This window comes from Pungitius pungitius, chromosome 11 (assembly GCF_949316345.1).
Source record: "Pungitius pungitius chromosome 11, fPunPun2.1, whole genome shotgun sequence".
NCBI classification, from domain to species: Eukaryota; Metazoa; Chordata; class Actinopteri; order Perciformes; family Gasterosteidae; genus Pungitius; species Pungitius pungitius.
In genome coordinates this window covers 10,744,479-10,762,087 of record NC_084910.1, presented here as the reverse complement: position 1 = coordinate 10,762,087, position 17,609 = coordinate 10,744,479, and the positions used below count along the sequence as shown (strand labels likewise).

The 17,609-nt window shown below is 44.6% G+C and overlaps 3 protein-coding genes across 6 annotated transcripts; 1 reads left to right on the top strand and 2 right to left on the bottom strand.

The window, feature by feature from the left end:
- On the bottom strand, positions 1-4,652 carry hsc70 (heat shock cognate 70). Its single transcript, XM_037453805.2, has 9 exons — positions 4,469-4,652; positions 3,105-3,309; positions 2,790-2,995; positions 2,333-2,485; positions 1,705-2,260; positions 1,364-1,566; positions 1,060-1,258; positions 699-931; positions 1-483 (listed from the first exon to the last, which is right to left on the bottom strand). Exons 2-9 carry the CDS (start codon positions 3,307-3,309, stop codon positions 301-303), a joined length of 1,938 nt encoding a protein of 645 aa, XP_037309702.1. The 5' UTR covers positions 4,469-4,652; the 3' UTR covers positions 1-300.
- A 547-nt stretch (positions 4,653-5,199) lies between these two features.
- On the bottom strand, positions 5,200-9,940 carry si:dkey-238d18.4 (TBC1 domain family member 15). Of its 2 annotated transcripts, none has more exons than XM_037453822.2 (10): positions 9,468-9,912; positions 8,237-8,422; positions 7,976-8,094; positions 7,649-7,752; positions 7,259-7,326; positions 7,008-7,154; positions 6,576-6,666; positions 6,311-6,459; positions 6,077-6,218; positions 5,200-5,983 (listed from the first exon to the last, which is right to left on the bottom strand). In XM_037453822.2, exons 1-10 carry the CDS (start codon positions 9,661-9,663, stop codon positions 5,815-5,817), a joined length of 1,371 nt encoding a protein of 456 aa, XP_037309719.1. In that variant the 5' UTR covers positions 9,664-9,912; the 3' UTR covers positions 5,200-5,814. The 2 variants fall into 2 exon arrangements, 1 of the variants encoding a protein (XP_037309719.1); XR_009957093.1 differs by having other exon boundaries at positions 5,846-5,983; positions 6,077-6,234; positions 9,468-9,940.
- Positions 9,941-10,838: 898 nt separating this feature from the next.
- On the top strand, positions 10,839-13,992 carry LOC119197492 (uncharacterized). 3 transcript variants are annotated; one of them, XM_037453855.2, is made up of 9 exons: positions 10,839-11,361; positions 11,466-11,566; positions 11,645-12,016; positions 12,129-12,164; positions 12,304-12,342; positions 12,421-12,535; positions 12,872-12,940; positions 13,087-13,168; positions 13,252-13,992. In XM_037453855.2, the coding sequence occupies exons 2-9, from the start codon at positions 11,473-11,475 to the stop codon at positions 13,327-13,329; spliced, it is 885 nt and encodes a 294-aa protein (XP_037309752.1). In that variant the 5' UTR covers positions 10,839-11,361; positions 11,466-11,472; the 3' UTR covers positions 13,330-13,992. The 3 variants fall into 3 exon arrangements, with proteins under 3 accessions (XP_037309752.1, XP_037309755.1, XP_037309753.1); XM_037453858.2 differs by lacking the exon at positions 12,872-12,940; XM_037453856.2 differs by lacking the exon at positions 10,839-11,361 and having other exon boundaries at positions 11,379-11,566.
- Positions 13,993-17,609: the final 3,617 nt, after the last annotated feature.

Here is a 17,609-nt window from a genome sequence, read left to right as displayed (position 1 = left end):
TGATGTTCATTGATTTAATGTTCGAATACCTCATGCAAAATATCACAGCTGACCAAAATAATAAACAACAGCCAGTTTCTGACTATGTCTTATGTGACTGAATATTTTAAATGCGTGTCTGATTTAGTTTTTTAGAAATAGAATTTTGTGAACAAACATGATGTTGATGACACAATGTGTATAACATAACAAGCCTGTGATCAGTACATATTTATTGCATGTCGATTCTGGCTAAGTAAATAGCTTTAAGGCAGTACGTGCATGTTGGAATTTGAGATAAAAGCACTGTCAGCATAGTCTTCAGTCGACTTCCTCGATAGTTGGGCCAGAGGAGGAGCCGCCTCCAGCTCCACCAGGGAATCCACCGGGCATCCCTCCTGGCATCCCTCCCGGCGTGCTACCCTGGTACAGCTTGGAGATGATGGGGTTGCACACCTTCTCCAGTTCCTTCTGCTGGTGTTCATACTCATCCTTCTCTGCCGTCTAAGAAAAACAAATCCCAAAGAATTTATTGTCACCTAAAAAAGGGTTGATTATTATGGATGGTGGTGGTTTGTTCAATGTAAATAATTGGAAAAGGATATTGCGGATTTGCTCCACATTGTTTAAAATTATTGAGGACATCTATCTGCCCTCATGAGAAAAAGAGGAACCATGTTTTTCATCAAGACTCATAGTTCACTCAAGAGTGTTTTTACCTGGTTCCTGTCCAGCCAGGAAATTACTTCATTGCACTTGTCTACAATGGACTTTTTGTCCTCAGGGCTTATCTTGTCTTGGAGCTTTTCGTCCTCCACTGTGCTCTTCATGTTGAAGGCCAGAGACTCCAAGGAGTTCTTGGCAGTGACCTTCTCTCTCTGGGCCTCGTCTTCAGATCTGAACTGTTCTGCCTCTTGTACCATCTGCTCAATGTCCTCCTTACTCAACCGCCCTATAAAATAAATGATACACAAATCGTACCCTCTGTGTGATATTGTTTTTTTCTTTGTTAATGTGCAGCAATCCTTCAGCTGTGCCATCAGCTTCTGATTTAATACTCATTCAATATGAGCCCTATACCTTTATCATTTGTGATGGTGATCTTGTTTTCTTTTCCAGTGCTTTTGTCTACTGCAGACACATTCAAAATGCCGTTGGCGTCAATGTCAAAGGTGACCTCAATCTGAGGGACACCTCTGGGAGAGGGTGGAATACCGGTCAGCTCAAATCTGCCCAGGCTGTTATTGTCCTTGGTCATGGCTCTCTCCCCTTCATAAACCTGCAAGCAGTTACTCAACTCAATTCTTTCTGCATCAACACATACTTTCAGGAGTAATACATTTGGAGAGCAACACAAAGCGAAATGTTGTTTCTTTAGAACTACCTGAATAAGCACACCAGGCTGGTTGTCTGAGTAGGTGGTGAAGGTCTGGGTTTGCTTGGTGGGAATGGTTGTGTTCCTTTTGATAAGAACAGTCATTACTCCTCCAGCGGTCTCAATTCCCAGGGACAGGGGTGTGACATCCAGCAGGAGCAGGTCCTGCACATTCTCAGACTTATCACCAGCCAAAATGGCTGCCTGCACAGCTGTAAAGAGTGAAGTGGTGAAACTAATGTCATGAAAACAAGAATGCTTCAATGTAAATCCCCATAATAATGTTTGAACGACTACTGAAAAAGTGATATAACCAGAAAATTTGAATACATTCATGTAAAGAGACTCACCTGCACCATAGGCCACTGCTTCATCAGGATTGATGCTCTTGTTGAGGTCACGGCCATTGAATAAGTCTTGCAGCAGCTTTTGAATCTTGGGGATACGTGTGGAGCCACCCACCAGTACAATGTCATGGATCTGGGCCTTGTCCATCTTGGCATCCCTCAAGGCCTTCTCCACAGGCTCGAGGGTCCCACGGAACAGCTCTGCATTGAGCTCTTCAAAACGGGCTCTGGTAATGGAGGTGTAAAAATCGACTCCCTCGTAGAGGGAATCTATCTCAATGCTGGCCTGAGTGCTGCTGGAGAGGGTGCGCTTGGCACGTTCACAAGCTGTGCGTAGACGACGCACAGCTCGCTTGTTGTTGTTGATTTCCTTTTTGAACTTGCGTTTAAACTCAGCTATGAAGTGGTTAACCATGCGGTTGTCAAAGTCCTCACCCCCCAAGTGGGTGTCCCCGGCTGTGGATTTGACTTCAAAGATGCCATCTTCAATAGTAAGGATTGACACATCAAAAGTACCACCTCCAAGGTCAAAGATCAGGACATTACGTTCACCGCCAACCTAAAATAAATGGTGAGGATTAAGAATAGCAGCATAGAAGAGTTTAAGATTTGCATTGTGTTAGTAAGTAACCTTTTTGTCCAGGCCATAAGCGATGGCTGCAGCAGTGGGCTCATTGATGATACGCAGCACATTAAGACCGGCAATGGTTCCGGCATCTTTGGTGGCTTGGCGCTGGGAGTCATTGAAGTAAGCAGGAACTGTGATAACTGCATTGGTGACCGTCTGGGAAGACAGTAGGAGCTTAATAAATATCATTTGTGTGTTGAAATTATTCTACTTTTTAAACTCTATCCCCACAAGGCAAACATGAACTGGGCACTTCAGGAGACATTTACTCACAATGTGTTTCGAGGCAGAGGAAATTACTAGGATTTTATGGGCTTTCATTTGTGATACTGTCAAGTGTAAGAGGTATAAACACCAGGTACCTTCAGATGATACCTGCAGCTTGTCCATGCCACCCTCATAAAACTAAACTACCCTTTGTTGTTCTAAGCATAGGTTGTGAACCCTTATTGTCATCTACCTTCCCGAGATAAGCCTCAGAGATCTCCTTCATCTTGGTTAGGATCATCGAGGACACCTCCTCAGGGTAGAAGGTCTTTATCTCACCCTTGTATTCAACCTCCACCTTAGGTTTGGCTGAATCATTCACAACCTTGAAGGGCCAGTACTTCATGTCTGACTGCACCACAGGATCGTCAAACTTACGACCAATTAGACGCTTGGCATCTAGAGGAGATGTAAGAGAAGAAAACAAAGCACTATAAGTGATGTGTTATTTTGGATCATTGTTTCTGATGGCTAGGGTTAGTTGTCTTTTGGGTGTTGCAGTTCTTACCAAATACAGTGTTGGTTGGGTTCATGGCCACCTGGTTCTTGGCAGCGTCCCCAATCAATCTCTCAGTGTCTGTGAAGGCCACATAGCTTGGCGTGGTCCTGTTTCCTTGGTCATTAGCAATGATTTCCACTTTACCATGCTGGAAGATGCCCACGCAGGAATATGTGGTTCCCAGATCAATGCCGACTGCTGGTCCTTTAGACATCTTACATAGAAGAAGAAACATGAAATCAATGAGTTTTTCATTTCACCTTAACTGAATAACGTTTATAGAATTATTCTCCGTTTGTGTGATAGTAATTTCCTACTTGGAGTTGTGTTTCCTTTCTGTATCATTCATGCAATGTGTACTCACCTGTGCACTATGTACACATGTATATCAACTATGGGTTTATCTGCAAAGATATACATGTCCCATGTTACATAAGTCTGCAAGTTGCAAGGCAACATGAGGCTCATGGTCATGACCATTCATGGTGTAGTAGCCTAAATCTCCTTCCGACAATTCAGACCAAGTGATAAGTGGATGTCACACTGACCTTTAATTAACTTTTCAAAGTTTCTCTCTTCCCTACTCCCTCAGCAACAGTCGGGCTGGTGAAATGTGATGTACTCATCCTGGAATAGTGATCAGTGTGTCTATGTTCCGACAGCTGGCTCCAAATAGCTTACCGTCACTATATTAAGCATCAGCGCAATGAGTGGAAGGTGTCTTAGTGTTTAGTAGGCAAATCTGCTTCCTAATAAAACAGATACAGTAACTAGTGTTTAATAAAAGAAGAACTTAACAAAAGTTTCTTTGCATGAAATGTAACTTTTTGAAAGCGGAGAAAAACACCAACTGATAACAAGCTTAAGTCCACATTTATATTACACAAATCCCAAGAACAAAACTGACTTATTTAAGTTTAAAGAAATATTTTCATTATCTTCTGCATGCTTAACAGGTGACAGTTGAACCCTGTTCTCTGAAATGTCCCAATTGAATCATCAATTGTCATTTCGTTCAGAGAAAATGCTGACATACTAAATGCTGACAGTGTTGCTTCACTTCATGTTCTGTTGCCCAATACTAAAAGGCATCATGTACAGTTTGTACTATTTTTTGGAACATGAATACAACACTGTGGTCTGGGTCAAATTGTTTCACTCACAACAATTTGGCACATTCATGCAATTCAGCTTCATTTGGTTGAGGCATTCCTGAAGATCCGACTGACAATGTTGGGAAAACTTTTTTTCACTGGACAGTCACTCAACTTTGTGGTTCTCCTCACAGATTCTACAAAAACCATGCAATGCACATTAGACTTTCAAAGCAGCAAGCAAGACAGAGTAGGGTGACAGGCTACTTGAGGGGTTACCTTGTGCTGTCAGAAGTTCAAGACTGAGTTTAAGCCTCGCACACAACTCTCTCAAGTTTAAAGAATCTCTTAATGCTAAAGGAAACTGACACGTGACTTTCCTTCGGATTAATACTCTCTATTTCATCTCATTCTATCTAGAGCTCCTTTCCCTCTCCTGGCGGGCGGACTAAAAGGACGAGTGTGCCTGCTCTCCGGTGTATATAGTGCACTGTGCATGCAGGGAGAGCCCATACGGGTGTCAGGTAACTTCACCAGGGAAAGTTCTAGGCCCATGTGTCAGCTCATTTACTGGATTTCTTTGAAAGAACGCTTGCTGCTGTCACTTATGTAGCCCTCTGCCAGCTAAGCTAAGCAAACTGACAAGGACTTAACTACTAAACCATTTGCAATTAATAATCTGACATAGATCATTTAGAGTATTTGTGGGGTGTCTGACAATGTACAGCTGTGCTGCTGATTGCGTGTGTGAACGGGGTAAATGAGAGGAAACCATTTAAAATCGTACTTTTAGGGCTTGTGTGATAATGTTGTTCATGCACATCGACTGAACAACATTTTAATATTCACCGTATGGATTAATATAATGGCTAAAAGACATGTACTGTTTGTTTCTGCATCCCACATTTTTATACCAGTCAATCTATTCATTGCACTTAGTTATTCATTATATTATTATCAAAGTCAGAACTGACTTCCTGTATTATGTAGGGTAAATATGCAAACTGTACATTGATATTGTCATTTAGTAAACAATCATTTTATTGAGGTATACATTTTTTTTATTCATATAGTGTAAATGTTTTGTTCTCATTTTAAAAAGACAGAAGTGCGGGCATATACCCTCCTCGTACCCTCTTACAGAGCTGGAAAAAAACCTAGATTTCTACTCTTGTTACATGGGCCTCTCTGACTCGGAGACCATCTTGCCTTAAATATAACTGCGGTTTGTTACACACCACCTGTTGAGTCAAGCCAGATCTTAGTTTTCACACATGCCCAATGAGCTGTAGTTTTGTATTTGCAGTGGAAAATTGCACAACCTGGGAAGAACATCCTCTAAAGTGTGATTCCTATCTCCTACTGAGATATTCCCCTTTTATTTTCACTGCAGTTGAGAAGGGCCACCAAAATAAATCACAGTTGGTGCAGCAGGTCAGCTTTCCCCCAATAAATACTGTACATTTATAATAAACCGATCTAATGTACTAATAAACAGATACAAGGAAAGATCAGCAGCAATCAGAGAGTGTCCTCAGAAATAAAAAGAAAAAATAGATGATATGTATCTGGTTACAAAACAAACAGTTTCATGAGTTTAACATCAAATATCTGAATAGTAGCTTTCACCTTAAAACAAATAAACTGCGGAGTTGATACAGAAAGTCCTCTTCTTGGCTTTTGTCTGTTTTACAGCACCCGTTCATGTAGTCCCAAGCACAGCTCTTGCAGTAGTTGTACAAATGGTGCTCTGCTTTCTTTAGCGTGCTGTTCAGTTCCAGTGTTCCCTGAAGGCTGCACAAAAAAAAACAAGTTTATCCAACCCATAACAAAACATAATCCGTTGTAATGTGATAAGATTTAAATGTCATGAGATTTAGATCTCACCTGCTTGTAAACTGTATAAGTTGTACTTCATCACGGCAACGCAGGAGAAACTCTCTGTTCTCCAACAGGATGGCTGCACAGATGAAGAGCTCAAAGGTGAAGTCAGTGTTGATGGCTTGCAGCTGTGACTCTGAATTGTCCTCTGCAAAGACACATCGCTGCATTAAAGTCAGGCATTTAATAGAGCCAACTATTCCTCCACATGTAGCCTTGTTTATTAGAGTTTTGCTTTACCTGTGCTGCATTTTTGTGCAAGTCTTTCCTTATAACGTGCCTGGTCTACTTGCTGGGAGATGAGCTCCAGGTGGTCACAACTCAGGATCTCGAACAAACGTAATGCATCACTGTGTTCAAATTCCCTCTGGAAACCCAGCAGCAGCCACCTTAAGGGACGCACAACCCAGGCACACACACAAAAGAAATGGGCAAGTGGAACAGTAACACATAAAAACCCATAGTCAGGTATAGAGAATGAGAGCTAAGACCTTTGTTGATATACCTGTGGCAGAAGGTGAAGCTCTCCATGGAGTTTGTGACCAAATGAGTGTACAGATGAGGGTCCAGTTCCTTCAACAGGGCTGCCTCCAACTCTAAAAAAGATTAAAACCCCAATGCTTCACCAGCAGAATCTAAACTCATGGACAACGGTAAAATCTGTTCCCAACAGAAGATTTTGTTCTGGATGGATTTTATTATGGTTTTGTCCTTTTTTTTAAGAATGGTCGATTTAGCATCAAAGACCTACTGAAAAACAAAGACTTTCAGAAAAGTGTACATTCCGTATGAATCTAATACACCCTGTACTTGAATATATAAAGCGTGTTTTCAATACCTTTGTTTTACCACTAGAGGTCAAATCAAGTAATTCCATTCAGGAATCTCATTTTATGTATTATAGAAATTAAGTGACATTTGTTGTTAGTCATCCAACCTATTTTCCTGTGCAGACCATCAGCCCTGAAGTCCTTGGAGAACTTCTCCATGTAGCAGCAGAAACTCCAATAAGCGTCAACCTCAGAGTTAAGAACCTCCAGGAACCGGCTGCACAGGTCATTCATTCCTTGGGCATAACTGACCTCTGGATCGATTCATGAGAAGTGATGCACAAACAACCAACAGTTACTGACCAAGACACATCCTGTAATGCAGCCTGATATTGTCAGTAGGATTTCTGCAGCTTACCTGGGTGAAACGCAGCATAAGTGATGAGAATATCCCTCAAAACCAACAGGTTGGCTGAACCTTCGCCCCTGCAGAAACAGAAGGGAGCAGAAAAAGTGAAGTGAAGAAACGTATTTCATCTGCACTACATTGAGTTGGTCTCCATTTGTCAGCAGAAACGTAAGATATGACGATAGTTGCTTCCTCAATCTGACTTAACACAGTATATTGCTTTTTTTTACATTCCAGATTTACTGAGGTGAGCAGAAAGGAATGATCTTTTTTAAATACTTAAAACTAAATGTCTGGATGTACCCCCACAAACCTGGAGTCAAGGGTCAACAATCCCATCTCACACACTATCTGTTGACACATAGTTCAAATGCAAAACAATGGCTGACAAACACTAACTGATAGTAGCTCAGGTCTCTGTTCGTTCTCGCCACATCCTTGTCGATGATCCTTGTGGCTTCCCGTAGCTCCTCTTGGTCAAACGGGACTCGCTCAAACAATATCTGTTAACAGGAAAGAAGAGTAAAGAGAAACCATGTTGATTATGATCTCTGTGTGAACTGCTTCAGTCTTGTTCTTGTAATAGAAATGTACTAGTTGTCAAATATATTTGACAATAGTTGTTTTTAAGCACATACACACTTGACTGAAGATACATTATATTACTATTGTAATGACCCCCAAATATGCTTTAATCTTAATTATACTACCACACGTTTAACTAACCTGTGCCTGAAGCTCCAAGAAAGCCAGTCTGTCCCTGACCTCCTCAGACTGGTGGTGGGTGTGTTGTTGGGCAAGAGCCTCCCTCTGGTCAAAGTAACGTACTGCAGCCACCAACTCGGCTGGCAGGAAGGCAAGATCATGTGGTCAAAGAGGTTTGAACAAAAGACAAATAAGCAAAAGGGAAAAAAAAAACAAGAATCAAAGGTTGACACGCTTGAGAGGCGTATGACTCGTTATTGTGATGCATGTTTGGGCTTTTACCGTCCGTTCCGTTGAGGTGCATCCGCACGGCCACAGGAAGGAACTGCTGCCACTTTCTCTTCATGACCCGGTAACGTTCCGTCATCTGCTCCTGCAGCAGACAGCGCTCCAAAGCTGTCGAGCTGCAAGGGTACATCCCAAATAAAAAACTCCACACCAGACCACGCTCAGAGGGACAGACGCCACCTGGACAGGGATATAAAAAAAACATTTGATAGTTTACAGTGGTCAATATAACTGACTTACCCAGTGTTTTGAAGCCAAAGGATAATTTGGGAAGCAGTCAAACCAATCTCTACCAGACCAAAATAAACCCTGAGTGACTCATGTGCAGTAAATAGAGCGTTAAAAGATGTAATCCTTAGGAAGCACTGATCCCTGATCAAAGATGGTATGAACTTTAGCTTGCTTTTATCTATGATGTTTCACTCTGCAGGTTCTTTAATCTTCAGTTTACATATTTGTAAGGCTGGAATGTGCAGATAGGGTCAAAAGGCACAAGAAAAGGGGGGGCGGGTTTTCACATTCCATTTTCATGGATGAAAGATTCAAAGTGTTATTTTACTCCAGCGAGAGCTCTTATGTAAAGGTGTCTAAGGACTGTCTTTGGGAACTGCTTTAACATATTTAAAGCACTGGAGCCATCACATCCAGATTTCTTAGCTTCCCACACTTCAGTGAATGTTTTAGTCTGGCTGGTGAATCTCATGTGATTTCTTCGAAATAATCCCAGCCATCTGAAATGTATCTGTGGCTTTGACACAGAAGTCACGCTGGAGATCTTTGCTGGAGGGGGTCAGATGTACAATGCAATGTTAGAGAAGGCTCGACTGTGATTCATCTAATGCCCTGAATCCAAGCATCACTTGACTTCCTCTCCTCTTTGTCCATAGAAATGCTCATTGATTGCCTCTACATTGTGCTTCAGGAGACATCTGATACAAAGTATCCCTGTTCATCAAACTTCACGTGAAGATGATTTCTCTTGAAAACTAAAGCCACATGTGGATTATCTTTATTAAATTTTATCTTATGATCAAAATTATATTGGCCCTCAATACAGTGTTGAGGGTGAAAACACATAAAATGAAACTATGCAACTACCTGCAAATCAGTTCCATGTTTAATCCAATCAGTAATTTGAGTTTGTAATAATTATTTTATGTACAGCACAGCTATATAGATAGAAAAGCACTTTGTAATACCTGCATCTGTTTGAATAGAGAGTTACCGTTTTTAAAAATGTGCATCCTGAGCCTGGACTCGTCGACCCTCCCCTCGGCGTCCATGACCCCGGGTAAGGTGAGCCGCGCGACGGACAGAGCAGGCGAGCTGACCGCCGCTACGCTCCTCTGGAAGCCGACTCCGGATGGGCGACTCCCCTCCCCTCCGGCCCTCTGCCTCCCCCCGCTGCTCGAGTCCTCCATCGGGGCCTGCGGTAGTCGCGATCACACGGCGCTCAAGCGAAGCAACAATTGTCACCGGACAGCGAGCTGTCATCCTCCCGCAGACCACTGCGCGACAACACGGGATTCCCCCGGAGAAGCGACCGGGATCTGGAAGCAGACGGGACTCACTTCCGCCTGCTGGATTCCACTTGTTCCAGGATCACAACGACGTCTCGTTGAGCGACTGGTTTGCAGCGTGGTGGGGGTCCGTCATGTGACTGCACCTTGAGATCCAAGTGCGGCCCACATTCCAGGTGGACTCCGGCCCCAGAGTTGGATTCGTGGGCATATCTCACTCCACCTAGTGGTTTCATTTTACAGCACTGAACACAAAGTGGTGGCCCGCAGTACCCCAAACGGACGAGAAGGGGCCTCAAGACACAAGACGTGATACTCTTTCACGGTTGCAAAGTTCGTCCTGCATCAAACTGGATTTGAGTAATAGCAGGCCTACTTGTTCATGCAATTTGTTGGCCTGCCTTTGTTGACAAAACAGCAGACCCAGGAAGTGGTCTAACAAGTTGTGAAATGAATTTCATTTTGTGGTACATTGTTATGGGTCATTGCGTAGGAAATGTTGGGAATGAGCATCAGAAAAGCTACCGATACGAGGTGTCATATGTTGGACAGAAAACACAACGCCTCTGATCAAATTATGAGCTGAAATTTATTTGAGTGCGTTCTTGATGTATGATATCTGCTGTTGCAACTACCTATATTCCTTAATACGTAATCTTAACAGTTATAAAAGCAGTATTATTCTCAGAAGCATGAAATGCATTAAAAACACTTTGTGAAGAGCATTGAAAGAAAAATAGGTCAGCGTTTATTGACGTCGGTCTTTTGACATTTCTGACGTTGTCTCCATTGAAAGGGTTATTGATCTCTGTATTCCTCCTGTCCATGCTGGCTGAAAAGTTTTCCCAGTGATCAAATGGAAGTGATAGGGACTCAATTTAAAATCCAGTCAATGCATTCCAAAGTTCAGCTGAGGCTGATACGAAGCTTTCCACCACACAAGTTGGTATCTGTCTCTCTGGAATGAGACTCCTCCTTTGTGCTTTCAAGGCCTGTGTTTTTGCAGCTAAAACAATGTAACTTGAAAGATAAATTGATTTTTGTCTCAGTAAGAGACATAAACTGTATATTCTCACCTCCGAGCTATGCTCTTGGTAAGACAGATGTGTTTTTGGTGTGTTTTCAGTGTACCCGTTACCCTTGAAACTAGCAGAGCAATTCTCGAATCCTTTACATTTAATCTAATCTAATGCATTAGTAACGTTGAACTAAAGCCTTCACAACTTTCTCTGTTTCTTAACGTGCAAATCTACACGTTATGGTTCATTCGAAAACTCAAAATGAAGGATGTTTAAAAAACAGAATGGTTTCTCAATCACAGGTGTGTAAATGGACACTTCAAGTTCATGTCTCAATTATGTTCGGCAGTTTTTTTGTATTTTCAAACGATGTGACAGGGGCAGCACATCGGCTTCAGTGTGGACTCATTACCCCCGAATCTCAATGAGAAAGTCAACTCACGGTCAAAGGGAACGTTTCTGTCCCAACTTCCTTTTTTTGTGACGTGATGAACAGGAAACACACCTAACTATTTCACATCGATGTCATGATGTAAAACACACTGACAGAGCACAACTAAGCCTCGAGGTCCCTTTCACAGTGAGTATCTACTTTCTGCAGAAAAAAGGCAGTTTAACACCAGAACTTTAAAGCATGTAAGCTACAAGATGTGATAAAGGTGAAAAACTGAGTCCACTACACAGTTTCAGGATGTTCAACTACAGAATACCTTCCTTGGATCAGATGAAGGTGATAAGCCTGATTGATTTTACCCTCATATTGATCCTGTCGTCTTATTCAAAAGGTGGGTGACATTGTGAGTCAATATTTGTTTTAGATTTTAAATCATGAATTATACATTTTGTTTTTGTTTTGTTCTAAGGTGAAGGCTGGAACATTGAAGTCAGTAGACATATCAATGCAACCAAGGGTTCAAACATGACCATTCAATGTCGGTTCACCGTTCCAAAAAACGAATGCACAGAAAGTGTGAAGGTCTTCTGGAAAAGTCCAGAGCAAAGCACATTTAATACTTTTGACAAGGACCAAAATGCTTTTATTTTTCACCCAAATGAAACGTTTGTGCTTGAGAAGTACAGAGGAAAGACCCAGCTCGTCGGAAATAAAAGCGCACGAAACTGCTCCCTCAAGATCGTCAACATCAGTGAAAATATCCCAAACATCTACCTGAGAGTTATTGCAAAGAGGGACAACTACAGTTTTGTAAAAGACTTTGTCTCCATTTCTGTATCTGGTAAGACTTGTAACACATTGTAACACATTTTTCAAATTATTTATATTTCATGAATCAAATTGAAAAAAAGAAAATTACATCAAAACCTTATATTTTCCTACCAAATGTCCAGGTGCTATAGAAACTGGTCGTGGGAGAGGTTTACTCGGTAGGCTTTTACTCTCTCTTTCACATTCAAATATTTTGTGTCTGTACTCCTCAACTTGACTAAAAGGCTATTTAATATTTGGATTCTTGTCAGAAAAGGAGGCTTAAATGCAAGTAAATAACAAAACATTTCTTTTTAGATAAAATACAGCCAACTCCCATCTCTGAAGCAACAACAAGTATGTTTACAATGTTTAAAATATTTAATGCATCTAAATATGTCATTTGGTTTCCTATAACAATATTACTGTCCACAGCGGGACCAAACAAGAAGACGGAACAACGGAACCTTGTGGCCATCTCTGTACCAGTTGTTGCAATTCTGGTTCTTATTCTTGTTGTTGGAGTCGTCCTTGGCATGAAACGGAAAAGGTAACTTTTTTATGTTTTGATCTGATATGTGATCAAAAATATATTAACAAATCATACAATGCTCATGGAATGTTTGTTTTTTAATGAGAGATGGTTTCTTGTATAAATTTGTTTGAATTTGATTATTGTTTTCTCACTCTCACAAGTGTTGCATGTGCAGAGATGAGAGGACTGTTTTTACAATCAAATTATAAAGAAAAAGGTTTCTCAGCTTCAACTTCAATATGAGTTTAAGGCGAGCAGAATTGATACTAATAGTTGTATGTTATACAACATATGTTATATAATTATTTTTATATAGATGAATGGCTAATATAATTTTCACACTTCGCACAGGTCAGAATCCTTAATCAGGAATGATTCAGGATATTATTTGAATTTCAGCCGAGCGAAACAACTGCAAAGGTTTGTTTCTTGATACCATTGTTAAATCAAATTACAATGTAGACATTACTTGTTTTTTCTATGTATAAGCAAAAGAAGAAGCAAAGTTTAATTCCATGCTCATGAAGCCCTATGCAACCAGGCTTATGTCTCTTTTGTCTTTTCAGGGAAGCATCGGGCCAAAAACAAGAGAACAGCAAAGTTTCTGAACAGAAAGACATTGAGGAACCAGTTTACATCAACTTTGAGGTACGATACATGCGATCAATATACTAAGATGACGGGAGACACAAACCAGAGACCAATATGTAACCCACCGTCTGTCTTTGCAGGCCTCTCCAGATCAGATGGATCAAAGTGTGGATCACGTAGAGAGCATATATGCCAATGTAGATTCTTCAAAACTGTAGGATAGTTGCATCCTGCAAATCTGTCTCTAATCTTTTATCTAAAGTTTTATGACATAGAGACTACTTAACATTCCAACAACTATCACGATAAGACAACTAAGTGTGTGTGTCTAATGTGTGACCGGGATGAGAGCCCTTGTCTGTTTCCATCCTATTGATTTATGAGGTCTAATATTACTATATTTAAGTTTTTTATTTGTCTTTTGGTCGTTACAGTGAATATGTAACCATAAATAACAAACAGTGGGTTAGTGCTCAGTACGAGGGCTTAAAATGTGTCTTAATACATTACTACTGATTTTAAAAATATGACTTCCTGTTGCCAGTGTGATAAGCAGTGGATGTTCACAAGTATTTTATTTGCTAAATCTTTTGACAGGGTCCTGTTTTCTATGGAATGTATTCAAGTAAGCGACCAGGTTCAACTGTATAGCTGTACAACTTTGCTCAACACAGGGACAGGTCAGGGACATGATACATCGTTTTTTTCTTGCCATCTCAATGTTTCTCAATTCACATATTGGGACATCTAGGCGCGAGCAACACTTCTGTTATCTTTTCTTCTTACGTTTCCTGAGAGATGTTTTTTAGCGATGAAGCTATTTTTTGTAATGTCATTGAATGTATTAGTACATAGACTGTACCCAAACAATAAAAGGTTAAAACTGCATGTCTTTGCTTGTCAACAGTGTTCCACATTCACTTCGCAACAATCCTATTTTGATTATTTCTTTCTTTCTTTCTTTCTGAGGAGCCTTTCTCACCTTAGTTGCAACAGTGTGCAAACTATGTTTGGCTGTAGTACTTGAAAAACATTTGTTTTTCTTTTCATTGATACTGAAATTTCTCTTATCTGACGGACCAATTAATCAAATGTTGAAGCCGTACTTCCAAATAATATTTTATAATCCCCCGTTGGAATCTTTTGATCCCTGGATGTTAACTTCTGTATGTGAATCGATACAAGTACATTTCTTTCTGTCTTTTAGTTTATATCTGGTATGTTTGTGTGGTGGAGGTGCGGAGTAACACACGGACACGGGCGGCTCGATTTATAGGTTTCTTTATTTTCTTGATTCTGCTTCGACGTCACACACTCGTCACTCGTTCCAGACTCGCTCCCAGCGTGTTCCCGGGTCGGGTTCAGCGCTCCCTCCAGATCTGTTCACTGGTTTTAAGCACAGGGAGACAATTAGTTGAATGCATCCCAGCTGTGCTCATTACCTGCCGGCACCGTTCCCTGCACCCCTCCTCCCAGCTCTCCTCCCCCCTCTGCAGCTAATCACACCCCCCCCCCCCCCCCCTCCTCCTTCTCCGGAGGGCGGGAGAGGAAGTCGGCCACGACCATCTGCGTCCCGGGCCTATGGATCACCTTGAAGTTAAAAGGCTGTAAAGCTAGATACCACCGAGTGATCCGGGCGTTGGTATCCTTCATGCGGTGGAGCCACTGCAGCGGGGCGTGATCCGAGCAGAGGGTGAATGAGCGTCCCAGGAGGTAGTACCGCAGGGAGTCGACCGCCCACCGGATGGCCAGGCACTCCTTTTCCACGGTGCTGTACCTGGCCTCTCTCTCCGATAACTTCCGGCTGATGTAGAGGACTGGGCGGTCCACCCCCTGCACCTGCTGGGACAAAACGGCCCCCAGCCCTCTGCTCGACGCATCAGTCTGCAAGACAAAAGGGAGAGAAAAGTCAGGTGTATGGAGAAGAGGTTCCCCGCAGAGAGCCTGTTTTACCCCCTCAACCGCCCACTGGCACCGCTCGGTCCACTGGACCGGATCTGGGGCACCTTTCCGGGTCAGGTCAGTCAAGGGGCTGGTCAGCTCCGCAAAGCCCGGGATGAACCTCCTGTAGTACCCAGCCAGCCCTAGGAACTGCCTCACCTCCTTTTTTGTCTTGGGACGCGGGCAGGCCGCAATAGCCGCGGTCTTGTCTACCTGAGGGCGCACCTGCCCGCCCCCCAAGTGGTACCCCAGATACCGTACCTCCCTCCGCCCAACTGCACACTTCCCTGGGTTGGCGGTGAGCCCGGCCTGCCTCAGGGATTCCAGCACCGCGCCCACCTGCCGCACATGCTCCGCCCAGGTGGTGCTGTGTATGATCACATCATCCAGGTAGGCGGCAGCATATGCAGCATGCGGGCGAAGCACCCGGTCCATGAGGCGTTGGAAGGTGGCCGGGGCCCCGAACAACCCAAAGGGAAGCATGGCGAATTGGTATAACCCAAACGGAGTGGAGAAAGCCGTCTTTTCCTTGGACTCTGGTGACAAGGGAATCTGCCAGTAGCCCTTGGTTAAATCCAGTGTCGTAAAAAAACGTGCGGTGCCCAATCGGTCCAGGAGTTCGTCGACCCGGGGCATCGGGTAGGCATCGAAACGTGACACGTCATTCACCCTGCGATAGTCCACACAGAACCGCACAGACCCATCCTTCTTAGCGACCTAGACGATGGGGCTGCACCAGGCGCTGTTGGACTCCTCTATTACCCCCATCTCCAGCATCGCCGCTAATTCCCGCTGAACCACTTTTCTCTTGTGTTGAGGTAACCTGTAGGGCCGTGTTCGCACGGTCACGCCTGGGGACGTCTCAATGTGGTGCGCTATGAGGTCCGTGCGACCTGGCAGGAGAGTGAACACATCATTAAACTGACTTTGCAACTGGGCTAAGTCCGTTTTCTGGGCCGCAGAGAGATGGGCCTCGAAGTGGAGCCGGGTCGGATCGGTGGACTTAGACACCTCGGGCCCCAGCTCCTCTCTCTCAGCTACTCCGGACACCAGCGAAACGGACTCCGCCTCCCTCCATTGTTTGAGGAGGTTGAGGTGGTAGATCTGCGTAGCTCCGCCCCTGTCAGATCGCACCACCTCATAGTCGACGTCCCCCACCCGCCGTGTGACCTCGAAGGGCCCTTGCCACCTGGCGAGGAGTTTTGAGCTGGAGGAAGGAAGCAATACAAGAACTTTTTCTCCCGGTGTAAATTGTCTCAGCTTTGCTCCTCTGTTGTACAGCCGTTGTTGACGTTCCTGGGCCTCGAGCAAATTCTCACGTGACAACTCACCCAGTGTGTGGAGTTTGGCTCGCAGGTCCAGGACGTATTGAATCTCGTTCTTACCGGGGCTCGGACCCTCCTCCCAGTGTTCCTTAAGCAGGTCGAGCACCCCCCGGGGTTTCCTGCCAAACAGCAGCTCAAAGGGAGAAAATCCCGTGGAGGCCTGGGGCACCTCCCGTACTGAAAACAACAGAGGATCAAGCCATTTATCCCAATGACGTTCATCGTCGTGAATGAACTTACGAATCATGGACTTTAAGGTTTTATTCAGCCGCTCCACCAGCCCGTCGGTCTGGGGGTGATAGACGCTGGTCCGAATAGACTTAACTCCCAGTAATTCGTAAAGTTCCCGCAGTGTACGTGACATGAACGAGGTGCCCTGGTCCGTCAGAATCTCTTTCGGGATTCCAACGCGGGAGATGACCTGAAACAGCGCCTGCGCAACACTCCTCGCGGAGATGTTGCGCAATGGCACTGCCTCGGGATATCGCGTTGCGTAATCCACCAGAACTAGCACAAAGCGATATCCCCGTGCACTCCGGTGAAACGGCCCGATAAGGTCCATACCTAAGCGCTCGAACGGCACCTCCATTAAAGGGAGCGGTCGCAGCGGCGCTCTCGCCTGGTATGTACCCCCCTGGATCCTTACCGGAACGCAGTACGTCGCTCCCGGACCGGGGGAGGGTGTTGGAGGTCCGGCAGCCCTCACCGTCTGGCCCACCTCCATCAGGGGGCACTCCCGCCGGTAGTGCCCGGGCTGCCCGCACCTCCAACACTCCTGCCCTGGCGGTTGAGGCGCTCTCGGTGGGTCGGAAAGAGTGCCGGGTCCGGTCGATTCCCCACGGTCGGCCCCCCTGGTACGGGCTGGTGATCGCGGCGTCGGCAGGGGCCACGCCGCGGCCGGCTGCTGGGTCCTCCTTCGCGGCGTGGGGACTGGGGGTGGTGACGCGGGCGGGCCTCCGCCGTCGCCCCGTCCGCCGGGGTGAACCGCCAGCTGGTCCTCCGCTAGGGTGACAGCAGCCTCCAGCGTCGCCGGGCGGTGGTATCGGACCCACGACGAGGTCCGTGGCGGCAGGCCCTGCAGGAACTGCTCCACCACCACCTTCTCCACCACCGCCGGTGCTCCGCCCGCGCCCTCCGGCTGCAGCCACCTGTTGGCCGCGTCCTTGAGCTGCTGGGCGAAGGCAAACGGGCGGTCCCCCGGCCCCAGCTTCGCCTCCCGAAAGCGCCTCCGG

What these genes read in the sequence shown, in the direction of transcription:
- hsc70 (XM_037453805.2), bottom strand. Translation starts at nt 3,309, where the DNA reads ATGTCTAAAGGACCAGCAGTCGGCATTGATCTGGGAACCACATATTCC. An exon ending in CTTATGGCCTGGACAAAAAG is followed by an intron (nt 2,261 to 2,332) that starts GTTACTTACTAA and finishes CATTTATTTTAG; the next exon opens with GTTGGCGGTGAACGTAATGT. An exon ending in AGCAGTGGCCTATGGTGCAG is followed by an intron (nt 1,567 to 1,704) that starts GTGAGTCTCTTT and finishes CACTCTTTACAG; the next exon opens with CTGTGCAGGCAGCCATTTTG.
- LOC119197492 (XM_037453855.2), top strand. Translation starts at nt 11,473, where the DNA reads ATGTTCAACTACAGAATACCTTCCTTGGATCAGATGAAGGTGATAAGC. An exon ending in TGTCTCCATTTCTGTATCTG is followed by an intron (nt 12,017 to 12,128) that starts GTAAGACTTGTA and finishes CCAAATGTCCAG; the next exon opens with GTGCTATAGAAACTGGTCGT. An exon ending in CGAGCGAAACAACTGCAAAG is followed by an intron (nt 12,941 to 13,086) that starts GTTTGTTTCTTG and finishes TTGTCTTTTCAG; the next exon opens with GGAAGCATCGGGCCAAAAAC.
- si:dkey-238d18.4 (XM_037453822.2), bottom strand. Translation starts at nt 9,663, where the DNA reads ATGGAGGACTCGAGCAGCGGGGGGAGGCAGAGGGCCGGAGGGGAGGGG. An exon ending in TGGTCTGCACAGGAAAATAG is followed by an intron (nt 6,667 to 7,007) that starts GTTGGATGACTA and finishes AATCTTTTTTAG; the next exon opens with AGTTGGAGGCAGCCCTGTTG. An exon ending in TGCACAAAAATGCAGCACAG is followed by an intron (nt 6,219 to 6,310) that starts GTAAAGCAAAAC and finishes GTGTCTTTGCAG; the next exon opens with AGGACAATTCAGAGTCACAG.